The sequence below is a fragment of the Primulina eburnea genome, chromosome 12 (assembly GCF_022965805.1).
Source record: "Primulina eburnea isolate SZY01 chromosome 12, ASM2296580v1, whole genome shotgun sequence".
In the NCBI taxonomy this organism is placed as follows: domain Eukaryota; kingdom Viridiplantae; phylum Streptophyta; class Magnoliopsida; order Lamiales; family Gesneriaceae; genus Primulina; species Primulina eburnea.
In genome coordinates, this window is record NC_133112.1 from 14,272,555 (window position 1) to 14,285,944 (window position 13,390).

General features: G+C 39.4%; 1 protein-coding gene across 1 annotated transcript; it reads left to right on the plus strand.

The window, feature by feature from the left end:
* The first annotated feature begins 856 nt into the window (after nt 1-856).
* On the plus strand, nt 857-2,832 carry LOC140807933 (large ribosomal subunit protein uL6-like). Its single transcript, XM_073164892.1, has 3 exons — nt 857-1,301; nt 2,225-2,342; nt 2,506-2,832. Exons 1-3 carry the CDS (start codon nt 922-924, stop codon nt 2,590-2,592), a joined length of 585 nt encoding a protein of 194 aa, XP_073020993.1. The 5' UTR covers nt 857-921; the 3' UTR covers nt 2,593-2,832.
* Nucleotides 2,833-13,390: the final 10,558 nt, after the last annotated feature.

Sequence of the window (13,390 nt, forward strand, 5' to 3'; positions counted from 1 at the left end):
ATAAAAGACCATTTGCGGTTGGTATGGTAATCAGGGACTCAAATGGATCTTTCATAATTTGCAGAACCAGTCTCCACCATGGAGCAGCACTTGTAAAGGAAGCAGAAGCACTTGCAATCCATGAAGCTCTAAGCTGGATAAAAGACGTGGGCTACGACAAGGTAATAGTCGAAACAGACTCAAAGATATCAGAATATGCAATCCACTCCGACGCACCAGATCTTACTGAATTTGGTCTCACTATCACAGCCTATCGTGCTATCATCATGAATCAGAGTTCACTCAAAGTCGAACAAGTTAGGATACAAGAAAATAGAGCCGCTCATACATTGGTTAAAACGGCTCTCCAACAAGATTTTTTTGTATTTCTGTTGTAATGTCAATTTCTATTAGCACTATCATTATGAATGATTGTAACTCTCAAGTTGAAGTTTTAAAAAAGATGTTGATTAATGTCCAAAAAAAATTATGATATGTTAGAAAATGTATCTTTATTAAACAAAATATAAACAAATTGACTATTCCTAAAATAGAACCTATAATATTTATAAATTAGTGACTTTCGAAATAATTGGTCCTAATGATTTGAGTAGAAACCTAAAGATTTGTAAGTTATAATAATTGATGAGTGCCTCAACAAAAAGATTGAATTGAACAGTAGTGCCATATAAATATAAAATTAGATAATATAAGAATTTTCAATTTAAAATATATATTAAAAAAGTTGGAAAACACTTGATCTTCACCAAAAAAGTATTATCGTGCTTACACAAGGCCCATATTAGAAAAAGTTTACGGCCCAATGTACGTAAGGCCCACAAAAAACTAGGGTTTCAAGTATAAAATTTGCCCTAGGGTTTAGGTCCGTATTTCCCCACTTCACATAGTAAGTCGAGGGAAGGAAGAAAATACGAGCGGAAGATGAAGACTATTCTCTCATCGGACACCATGGATATCCCAGAAGGTGTGAAGATCAAGGTGAAAGCCAAGTTGATCGAGGTTGAAGGCCCCAGGGGGAAGCTCTCCCGCAACTTTAAGCATTTGAACCTCGATTTTCAGCTGATTACCGATGAAGCCACCGGAAAGAAGAAACTGAAAATTGACGCTTGGTTTGGATCTCGGAAGACCTCAGCCGCAATCCGCACCGCCCTCAGCCACGTCTCCAATCTCATCAAGGGTGTTACCGTTGGCTACCGCTACAAGATGCGTTTCGTCTATGCTCATTTCCCCATCAACGCCTCCATCACAAACACCGGGAAGTCCATTGAGATCCGTAATTTCCTCGGCGAAAAGAAGGCAATGTCGTTTTTCGTGCATGGTTTTAGATTTGATGTTCGCTTTCGTTTCTTCTGGTGGAAATTTTGACTTAATTCGGTAATGTTTTGCTATACATTGATGATATGTGGTGAGTTGCTGCATTTAGTTGTTCATAGGGTTTTGATTCGATCAACATGTGATTGTCTTAGTTTGATTTCGGGTGTAATGCTCTCTGATTCTGTTTGATTTCAGAAGTCATAAGAATTTATCCTGTCTTGGTTTACTAAGAAACATGTAGGTTCATCTTGAATTGCTGTTTTGATTAAAGGTGTTATTTTGTGGTTTTTAAATTTCAGATTATATTGGTTATGTTTTGCGTGAGAATTGTTGAGATTTACATAATGTTCAGTTTTGGTTTCAAAGTAGAGTTGGGAGTATAAATGTGCAGATTTGAGGATGTGTTTTAATCTTTCTGGTTAGTTGGGTATGTTGCCACATTTCTTATAATAGTGCATGATGCCGCCATGTGCTGTGTAAAGTTCTTTTATTCATATATTTGGATTCACTCTTATGTATTTTGATTTCTGCCATTTTTGGAATTATTTTTCTGCAGTGGAAGCTTGATATATATGAACTTCGTATAACTTATATTGTATATAAAACTCTGGCATTGGTTGATTGAAATGAATGAAGCATTTGAATTGATTCTCTGTTTAAAATACTTTGATCATGTTCTGAATTTATTATATGCATTATTTTCACAGGTGGAAATTTGAAATGAACTTGTTCTATTGCTGTATATCATGCAAGTAATTGGTTATTCCTCGAATTCCTTATTACAATACAATTTGTTTTTGGTTTGCACCTTGCTACAGTTTATTTGTGTGATTATTGGCCTTTTATAGCTGAATCAATGCCAATTTGTTCCATTAGTTACATTTTCCGTTTATTGTTTACACCAGGTGAGGAAGGTGGATATGCTTGGAGGAGTTTCAATTGTGCGATCTGAGAAAGTTAAGGATGAATTAGTTTTGGATGGGAATGACATTGAACTTGTTTCTAGATCTGCAGCCTTGATAAACCAGGTACTAGAAGAATTTTTTTTCTATGTAGCATGTGCTTTAAACTTGTTTGGTTAATACACGTGAATATACTAAATATATCATCTTATATATTGTTTGGATGAAGTACTTTATTTTGCCTGCTTCTCAAGCCTTATCCTGAGACTGTTTGTTCTTATTTTGACAGAAATGTCATGTGAAGAACAAGGATATCAGGAAATTCCTCGATGGTATCTATGTTAGTGAGAAGGGAGCCATTGTTGAGGAAGAATGAGTAGTTAAGGCATAGGATTGTGTTTTGGATTGATTTCTTTTTCTCTTTACGTGAGAGGTTTAATTTAATGCTGGTTTGAATATTTCATTTGGACATTTTTTGAAGACGAATTTGCAAAGTTTTGTATCAAGAATTGCCTCATGGCATGATCAGCACAGAAGTACTAATGAGCCCTGGAAATGAGTTGTATGGATTGTGCGATTTTTGTTTTGAGAAATGAATTGCCTTAGCTTGTATGAAGTATATGAGTTCTACTAAATAATATCAGGGTGCGTTTGGGACTAGATTCGAAATCCAAGACCCCAAATCAGTGGCATTTATTTGGCCGAAATTGAGGCAATGAATTGGAAATCCAAATATTTTAATTTAATAATGTATTTGACGAACGTTAACAGCGTAATTGAAATCCAGAATTGTGTCCATCCATTGGGCGTGCTAGTTGGTAAACGCGTTGATATGTAACAAAATGGATTCCATGAGTTGTGAACCCTATGATGGCTTAAAAGAGTTTACAAGTATTTTTCATATTTGAAAGTTATAGAAGTTAGCATGATTACTAATTTTATGAAGAGAGTGTAATTATCTAATTTAATGAAATAGTTCCAAGAAAGATGACTGTAAAAAAAAATGTTTCAGTTTGCATTATAATAACGAGTTTTGTTTCTTCGTTGCATCAAGAATGTCTGATTGTCGATCAGATTATGATAAAACAAGAAACATGGATTGATTAATAAACTTGGGTAGTGTTTGGTTCGGGTGATTAGGAGGGATTGATTATTTTATCCTACCTAGTCAGTCGTTTGGTTCGCGTGATTATTTAACAAAGTCAATACCTCATATGAATGATTATGTTATATTAGGTGGGTTAAAATAATACTTCTTCACCCCCTAGGATTATTTATCCAAATCTTAATCCTTCCTATTTTCCAATTTTACCCTTCTCCTATATCGAAACTCACCACCACTTCCCGCCGCCACCGGCCACCGCCCGCCGCCGCCCCGCCGCCGCTAGACCACTGCCGACCGTCGCCGGAAGACCACCCACCGCCGGCGTCGCCGGCCGTCGCCGCCGCCACCCACCGCCGACGTCGACGGCCGCCAGACCACCCACCGGCGGCGTCGCCGGCCGTCGCCGCCAGACCACCCACCGCCGGCGTCGCCGCCGGAGTGGAAGAAAAAAAAAAGAAGGGGCAATTTTGTCTTTTCATCAAAAAATTCAAAATTATCCCACACTTAAAAATCATACCAAACATAACACCATATAATACATTCCTACAAGAATCATTTTCTTTATCATTTACGTACTAATCATTAGTTTATTTTATCCTCCAAACCAAACGCAGCCTTGAAGTTTTCTAGTCAAACATTGATTAATGGATTTTCTACGAAGTCAAAATACTTAGAGAGTTTTAGAAGAGTCTAGAAACCATTGGATGAGTAATGACTTATCTAATCTTATCATATTTATTAAAAAATGACAAGATAAACATGAGAGATGTGACAAAAGTGAAACACGAAATCTTAGAGGATTCCTTTGACGATGGCTCCAACTAAGATGATAAACAACTTAGTTTTTCAATGGTAGACAAGTCTACAAGCTTCCCTTGAGCACTCATTGCTCAAAAATCAAGCTCAACATCCGCGAGCTAGAACCACCTTACATTTGCACTAGAAAATGTAAGGCATTTTCATATCAAATCATCAAATGAAGAAGCAAATTTTTAAGAAAAATGGAGAGCAAAATTCGGCCATGAGGAGAGAAGGAAAGGGAGAAGCCTTTTCTTGGTTGTGTATTCCAAAGGCATGCTAGCCTTTAATTTTGAAAAACTGACTCCCAACCTTTCATCTTCCTAGCATGTTATTTGGGTTTGTAACATTTACAAAATTCATGGACTATTATTTTAATATCTCAAATACATTTGAGATCAATTAAATCTTACTTAAATTTATTCAAGCCCACTAGTTAAATAATTATTTTCATTTGGGCTCTACAAGACCCATTGTTATTTAATTAATTCAACATTTGAATTAATTTAATTATTTGGACTATACTAGGTCCACTAGTGTTTAATTAATTCAACACTTGAATTAATTTAATTTAGTCAATAATAATGTTTATGAAAATCACAATTTTAAAAATACATTATTTATTTGACCAACTTTTAATTTAGGAACACTTCCACAAATTAAAAGTTACATTCCCGATATATAAGTCATACTTCTAATTTTTTTTACTTATGGTTATAAACTCCTTTATAAGCCGTTCAACACATTGAACTATTTTTCTTCTCAACGGGATCTAGAAAGCTAGTACTTGTGTGACCCTCAATAGTTCAATGATACAACTAGTCGTGGGTTCACATCTCAATGTGATTCCGGACTAAATATGTCTTTATATGAGCATACCATAAATGCTTCATTCTTACTTATCAACTCCTTGATAATAAGAACGTCAGGACTCAAATCAGATAGTACCCAACCAATCATGTTAAACTCCTAGCAGCATCGCTTACATGATTTCCTAGGTGAAACATCCTGTCCTTTATATTGCTTTAAAAGTACTAGAATTTTTTTTTTTAAAAAAAAACATCCGTTTCGACCATGCACATTTACCACATGAAAATATGTTTAATAAAATATTTTGCCATTTGAAATAAAAACTCAACCAACTAGCATTTTTAACAATCAAGTGCAATAGTCATAAAATAAAATCGTTGCATGTTTACCAAACCTAAAAAGCAATAATTTGAAAAGTAAAGCCCATACTAAACCTCTCAAAAATCTCTCAAAAGCATAAATAAATAATCTTAAAAATCCTTAATCATAAAACATGAGTCAAAAGTCATAATGCGGAATAGTAGAAGCGCTGGTCCTCAGGTTGTGTGCACCTTCAGTCCAGTAGTATCACCCGTCAAGTCCTCCCTCAGAACCACCTACATCCATCACACCTAGTGAGTCTAAAGACTCAACACACCATAATCTTTATAACGAGTAATACGTAATACAGTCAAACATATAACGGTGAAAAATACTTGTACTTAAAATATCGTTTTCATGAAGATGCATAAACATAACATTTTCATAAATATTTTCATGATGCATAAAACTTTAAACATGAACATTTTCATGACATACAAACATGAATTTCCTTTTCCTCAACATGACATGACATAAAACCTTTTTCATGATCATAAACATTTCCTTTTCCTTTTCCTTTGTTGAATTCAGATCGTTAATTGTGACTTTCCTCAACATGACATGACATGACGATGGATCCATCTACATAAAACCACAGTACTGGGCGGCGGGGACATCAGCGACACTCTCACCGGTCAACTGAGCCTTGGCCTAACATGATCGAATAGAAATACGATCGTCGGGGCTCCCTCTGGGGCCTTTTCCCATAAATGGGCTCCCTCTGGGGCCTTCTCCCCTCACGATAGTCCCATTCTTCCGTTACCACAAAACCGTTACCACATATCCGTTACCACATATTCGCAATGATGGAAACACGATCGTCGGGCTCCCACTGGGACCATAACCCTCACGACGTCGCCACCATCACATCCTCCAACATTTTTCATTCACATCACTTTTAGAAAAATCATGAATAACATTTACATTTTCCATTTTTGAAACTAAGCATGCGACATGTATTTTAAATGTCTTCTTTAAATCATAAAAATCCCTTAGACATTTAAAAATCATAAATAAATCATGAGAGATTCATAGACACATAAAAATGATCACATTTTCATACAAACAGCATTTCGGTCACTGCCATGACCTTTACAAATTTCTAGGTGTAAAATGACCGTTTTACCCCCGGACTCGACATTTTACATTTTCGACTTTTTCTTGATTTCTTGACTCTAAAATGTCCCAAATAATTAATTAAGCTTATATGAATTTTTTCGTAATTTTATTTGGCATAAAACTTAGACTTTTTCAATTATCTTTTCTTAATTATTTTAACGGTGTTTTAATCCCGAAAAATACCAAACTTCAATATAAAATTCCTAAATTCTAAATTTAGTCTTTTTATATTATTTTAGCCCTTATGGATCACGACTCGCCCCCCCGTGAGTCGTTTTCCAAAAATTCTTTATTTTAAGACTCGTTTTGACATCTAAAATTCGACCCCGAGCCATCTCTTAATTTTATCGAGTTCACCCCGAACCATATCGAGCCAAAAGGTGCCCAACATGTCAAGGTACCCTACTGGACACTAGGTTTGTCAAGACAACACCCAAAAACCCAAAACCGAGCCCACCCAAAACACACCTAAACTGGCCTAGACTTGAGCTGTGCATGAATACTTTGTGTGTGGTCGTGTGGTTGCTTCCCAAGCCCTAACACCCGAGCCCCAGCCAAGAACACTTGCCTAGGACCCTAAATAACCTTCCTAGCCCAGCCCGTGCCCCACGCAACGAGCCTCCAACGACTGAGCGAGGTGCGAACTCTGCACAGCAGCAGGTTCACCCTCTCGGGTAGGAGTCCTCGATTTCAAGGACTCCACCCCGCCATCTATTTCGAGTCCTAGCTTGGCTAGGACTCTACACTGGTCTAAACCAAGTCCCTAGCCGTGGTCCTGGTCCAAGGCGAAGCCAAGGCAGCCCCTGGACAAGGGACCCGAAAGCAAAACCCCATGACAGCAAGTTTTGATTCAAAAATCTGTGTTTTTTTTTTCTGCATGCGTGAGTCTTTTTCCTTTTTCTTGTTTATTTCGTGAGTAACTTATTTGTGGGATTAGGACTCTTTAAATCATGTAGAAACCACCCTTAAACTTTACCTAATCATGGCAGCCCCTTTATCACATATAAAACATGATTTTGGAAATAAAAACCAAGAGTTTAGAACATGGTTATGCAATATTCCGAAAATAACAAAAAGGGTTTCATGTTCTTCATGCATATAATAATTCAAACCATAATATGATACGATGGATGAGAAAAGGAGATTAAGGTGTGCCTTTGCGTTATAAACGCTCGGTTATCCGACGACGACGAAGAACGGAGGAACGACGGGGCTTGGAACTTCACGAGAAAACCCCCAAAGCTGCTGCCGATTTCTTTCTTAATTTCCAGAAATTCCTTTGGTGTGTTGTGTGTGCAGCCGTGAGAGAGAGAGATGGGGGAGAGTTTATTTTTTAAAAAATTGAAAGAGTGGCCGAAAGATGGTTCTAGAATTGTGTAGGTTTCTTGCACATTTTACACTATAAATACAATTACCCCTTAATCTAAACATTAGGCCTATTAAGCCAACTAATTAAAGCCCAATTAATTAGATTAAGATTTAATTTAAAAGATTAGTAAAGTTTTCTTTAAATAAAAAGTATGATTTTAATGGCCGGGTTGCTCGAAAGCTCGCATTTTATTTGAAAATCCAATACCGATAAGAATTACGTTCCGGCGTATAAAATCACCTCATAACCCGATACTTTCAGAATTTACTTAAAAACATCGACCGCATTTTAAATAATTAAATTTAATTATTTAATAAAAATCATTTACATTTTTAGCCCTCGGTCCCCGTTCCTCGATCGTCACTTGAATATTCCTAAAAATACAGTTTTATGCATGACGACAATTAAATCTCATTTAGCAAATAAACATGCATGTCACATAATTAATTAGCAATTAAAATAAATTAATTACTCATTTTCCATAGTTTCTTAGATTCGCATGCAGTTGGATTACGTCGTCTAATTTTGGACCTTACACTAGGTATCAAATGATCAGAGATTTCAAACCCTCGATGCAACTTCGACATGACACATAATATCGATTCTTTGACAGATCTCGATATACCAATAGTTATCGAATCGGTCGGGATATATAAGACGAAAGGACCATACTGTACGCTAACCATAATAGATTGGTTCTTGCATGCACTATCATTTGATACCTAGGGAATCATGTAAGCGATGCTGCTAGGAGTTTAACATGATTGGTTGGGTACTATCTGAATTGAGTCATGACGTTCTTATTATCAAGGAGTTGATAAGTAAGAATGAAGCATTTAGGGTATGCTCATATAAGGACATGTTTAGTCCGGAATCACACTGAGATGTGAACCTACGACTAGTTGTTTCATTGAATCATTGAGGGTCACACAAGTACTAGCTTTCTAGATCCCGTTGAGAAGACAAATAGTTCAATGTGTTGAACGACTTATAAAGGAGTTTATAAGCGCTAACAAAAATAGAAGTATGACTTCTATAAGAGGATTATGGGGATTAGTGTTCTTAAATTAAAAGTTGGTCAAATAAATAATGTATTTGGAAATTGTGATTTTCATGGGCCTTGTAATTGTTACAAGCCCAAACAAATTGCATGCTTGGAAGGTGGAGGGTTCGAGGCAACTTTTGAGTTAATTGTGATTAACATGCAACTTTACACTTTTTCAAGCACCAAGAAATATTTTTCTCTCCCCTTCACTCCAACTACATGGCCAAAATTTCCCTTAATAATTTTCCCATTTTTGCTTCTTCAATTGTTGAGGAAGCACAACCTTCTCAAAGAAAAATCCTCTAATTTTTCTATTGTAAAATTAGAGGGGATCTTTCTAGTTGGTAGTGGGCTTGATTTTTGAGCAAAGAGTGCTCAAAGGCGGCTTGTAGATTTTTCTACCCATTGAAGAGCTAAGTTGTTTAACAACTTAGTTGGAGCCATCATCAATCCTTTAGGATTGATAGGTAAAATATTTCTAAACACACTATGGATGTCATTTTTTGTGTTTTATGTATTTGCTACACACTATATGAAGGGGTGCTCGTTTTTCCTTTAAAAAAATTTGTTTTGAAACTTTCATTGTAGTGACCCGTTCCAGAATCACCTACTAATGAAGAACTAAGCATGCAATTAACTTAATTAATAACAATCAGAGATAATAGCGGAAAAGGTCAACAAATGATAGTTATACAACCCCATCGCAAGTCCATAACAACTCAGAATGAAAAGAAAGTATACGGTACAACCATATCGAATCAAAGAGTACTGAATAAATAACTCCACCGGCTACTCAATGTCCTCCTCCTCCTCCTGAGCCATCCAACCTGAGGCCTGCCCCGTGGGAAATGGGGTGTCCAAGATAAACAAAACCGAGGACGTGAGCGATAAGAACGCCCAGTACAAAAGCATGAGTATACAAGCCTATATGAAATGCACATGCTATGATATGATACCAGGGTAGTCAAGAAACAGGAGTAACAAAGGATCTCAAAATGCTCAGTCTAGAGGCGCCAAGTGGATAGTGCCGCGCGGTACTCCTCTGGGTCACTGCATCCACTACAAGGACAGACGTGGACCTAAAATGTCCCGGATCACCGAAGCCCTCCGGACCCGTCGGCCACTGTGTACTCTCGGTGTCCATGCGTCCACAAGACAAGACAGGGCTGAGCGGCCCCACAAGATATAGCTTATCTCGAAAGAGATACAGCTCAACAGTAAAGGCTATCTCGAAGGAGATTCGGCTCAACATGAAATGCAACATGCATCATAAAACGTGACATAATAGCATGCATCATATGACATATAATAATGCAGCAGATAATCATGCAACACATATAAGGATGTATACTCGACCAGGATATCTCGGATAGTACTTTCGTACCTCTATCACAGCAAGCCTAGCCTTACGCAACACCGCTAATCAGGTCTAGAACAAGCCTACGCATCAAAAGCATACCCAATGAACAATACTACCATGCTCAACTAGCAAAACCAGTACTACCAAAGGTTTAGGGTTTACCTTCGTCCGTCGACAGCCCTTTGATGTCGATTGCCTCGTAACTCAGGCGTCGCTACACTACCAATCCTGGCAGCTCTTGGCTATCGCTCGACCGACAACTAACCCTAGAAACCTTCCAAACCTCTCAAAATGAGACACAACTTCAAGAATTGACAATACAAAATGAGGAAATCCGAGCACTATTTATAGGCTATGTTCGGATCCACCGAACCCACTTCGGAACGTCCGAACTCCCACGTGTCCATCGGCTCTTGACACCTCATGATCGGATCCACCGAACCTACACTTCGGATCATCCGAACTTGCATGTAAACTGACGTGTCGATCAACTCTTGACACCTCATGATCGGATCCACCGAACCCACTTCGGATCGTCCGAACTCTTCGGTGCTACCGAACCATCTTCGGTCCGTCCGATCATGACCATGGTCAAAATTACACATTAAACCTTCTTAATCACCATTAATCCGTTAATTACCCAATTTGGAATTCGGGCTACTACATTCTCCCCCCCTTAAAAGATTTCGTCCTCGAAATCAGGCTTAGAGGATGAACAAAATGAAATAACAACATCGTTATTACATCTCAATTGTTGTTGAACACAACTGATCTAGAAAATCCCGAAAGACTCGATTCATCAGATCATGAACACTGCTGGCGCATTCGTCAATCCAAATGGCATAACTAGAAACTCGTAATGCCCATATCGAGTACGAAATGCAGTCTTGGAAATATCATCATCTATACCAACACTACCTGTGGAGGAATCAATCGCATAGATGAGGTAGCCTTCCCCGCCCGCCTCTAAAGCACGACAGGCTTTCAGAGCAGATACCACCGGCATCGGAGGTCGCGCTCCCTCACCATAGAAAAACCAACTAGAGCTCTCAGTCGTACGAAACTGAACAAGCTTCTGGTAACAATCCACGGTAGCTGGGTAGGTAGTCAATAGGTCTATACCTAGAATACAATCAAAATCTTCCATCTCCAAGATCATAAGATTCGCAATCAATTCGTTACCCTCAAAATCTAAGGGACAACCCATCACTAGACGCTTTGCTAACACCGAATGACCCATCGGGGTAGAAACGGAAAGAATGACGTCTAGAGAAACATACGGTAACTTATGACGCTTAACAAATCGTGCAGAAATGAATGTGATGCTCCGCTGTCAATAAGAACAAAAGCAGGAATACCGCATAAATGAAAAGTACCTGCTATGACTCTCTCTGTCTCATCTGCAGCCTGATCCTGGTTCAGCGCAAAAACCTGACCTTGGGCACGAGGTCGAAGATTTGAACTACCCACTGCCTGACCCTGCCTCCTCTGCTGAACAGTCGTCTGAGATCCGGAACCAGATCCTGCTCCACCTCGCAACTGAGGACAATTCTTCTTGAGATGACCCATCTCTCCGCACTGAAAACAAGCTCCCGCGGCTGATCGGCATTGCTCCGATGGATGGTTCTTCCCACAATGCACACAAGAAACCTTATTCTTATCAAAGCGGAAAACACCGCTAGACCGTGATCCAGATCCAGAAGAAGAAGAACCAGATTTCTTGAAAGACTGAGATCGAGGGCTCAAAGTACTCGGAGATCGAGAAGAAAGAATAGCCCTACCACGCTGGAGACTGATCTCTGCCTGGCGACACCGGTTCACTAACCCATCATAAGAAGTAGGATTATCACAGACAGTGACTCGATCAAAAATCTCCTGGTTAAGACCCTGGAGGAAATGGTCATACTTGGCCTCAGAACTGCCACTGATATGAGGGGCAAAGGGTAACAACTCGAAGAACTTCTGCTGATATTCATCAACAGACATACTCCCCTGCTTAAGATTCAGGAGCTCAATCGTCTTTGCCTGGCGAAGGGCTGGAGGAAAATACAGCTGCATGAAAGCTGCACGGAAATCGGCCCAGATCACTCTACCCTGAGACTGGACTATCGGCGCAGAAGTCGATCGCCACCACTTGCGCGCACGGCCCTCGAGAAGAAAACTAAGGGTCTCCATCTTCTGCTCCTCGGTGCACTGGAATGCTCGGAAACAACTCTCCATGCGCTCTAACCAATCCTCAGCATCATCGGGAGTCTCCCCGCCAACTAAAGGCTTAGGCCCCATCTGAATGAAACGCTGCAAATCAAAACGCCTAGGACCATCCCGACGATGACGATGTTCACGATGACGCCTACGATCGTCCTGGTCACCCCAACGACCTACACTTCCCTGACTACTCTCATCACCAAAGTGGTCAGCCATCGCTACAAGATAGAATGGGGAAAATGGTAAAATGGTCCACGAAAATCCCAAAACAGAATCTATATCCCAAAATCGTAAGCATGCTCTGATACCATAAATGTAGTGACCCGTTCCATAATCACCTACTAATGAAGAACTAAGCATGCAATTAACTTAATTAATAACAATCAGAGATAATAGCGGAAAAGGTCAATAAATGATAGTTATACAACCCCATCGCAAGTCCATAACAACTCAGAATGAAAAGAAAGTATACGGTACAACCATATCGAATCAAAGAGTACTGAATAAATAACTCCACCGGCTACTCAATGTCCTCCTCCTCCTCCTGAGCCATCCAACCTGAGGCCTGCCCCGTGGGAAATGGGGTGTCCAAGATAAACAAAACCGAGGACGTGAGCGATAAGAACGCCCAGTACAAAAGCATGAGTATACAAGCCTATATGAAATGCACATGCTATGATATGATACCAGGGTAGTCAAGAAACAGGAGTAACAAAGGATCTCAAAATGCTCAGTCTAGAGGCGCCAAGTGGATAGTGCCGCGCGGTACTCCTCTGGGTCACTGCATCCACTACAAGGACAGACGTGGACCTAAAATGTCCCGGATCACCGAAGCCCTCCGGACCCGTCGGCCACTGTGTACTCTCGGTGTCCATGCGTCCACAAGACAAGACAGGGCTGAGCGGCCCCACAAGATATAGCTTATCTCGAAAGAGATACAGCTCAACAGTAAAGGCTATCTCGAAGGAGATTCGGCTCAACATGAAATGCAACATGCATCATA

Excerpts from the sequence above, each read along its gene's own strand:
- LOC140807933 (XM_073164892.1), top strand. The coding sequence starts at position 922 with ATGAAGACTATTCTCTCATCGGACACCATGGATATCCCAGAAGGTGTG. Across the intron at positions 1,302-2,224 it reads CTCGGCGAAAAGAAGGCAAT|GAAGGTGGATATGCTTGGAG; the intron begins GTCGTTTTTCGT and ends ACACCAGGTGAG. Across the intron at positions 2,343-2,505 it reads CTGCAGCCTTGATAAACCAG|AAATGTCATGTGAAGAACAA; the intron begins GTACTAGAAGAA and ends TTATTTTGACAG.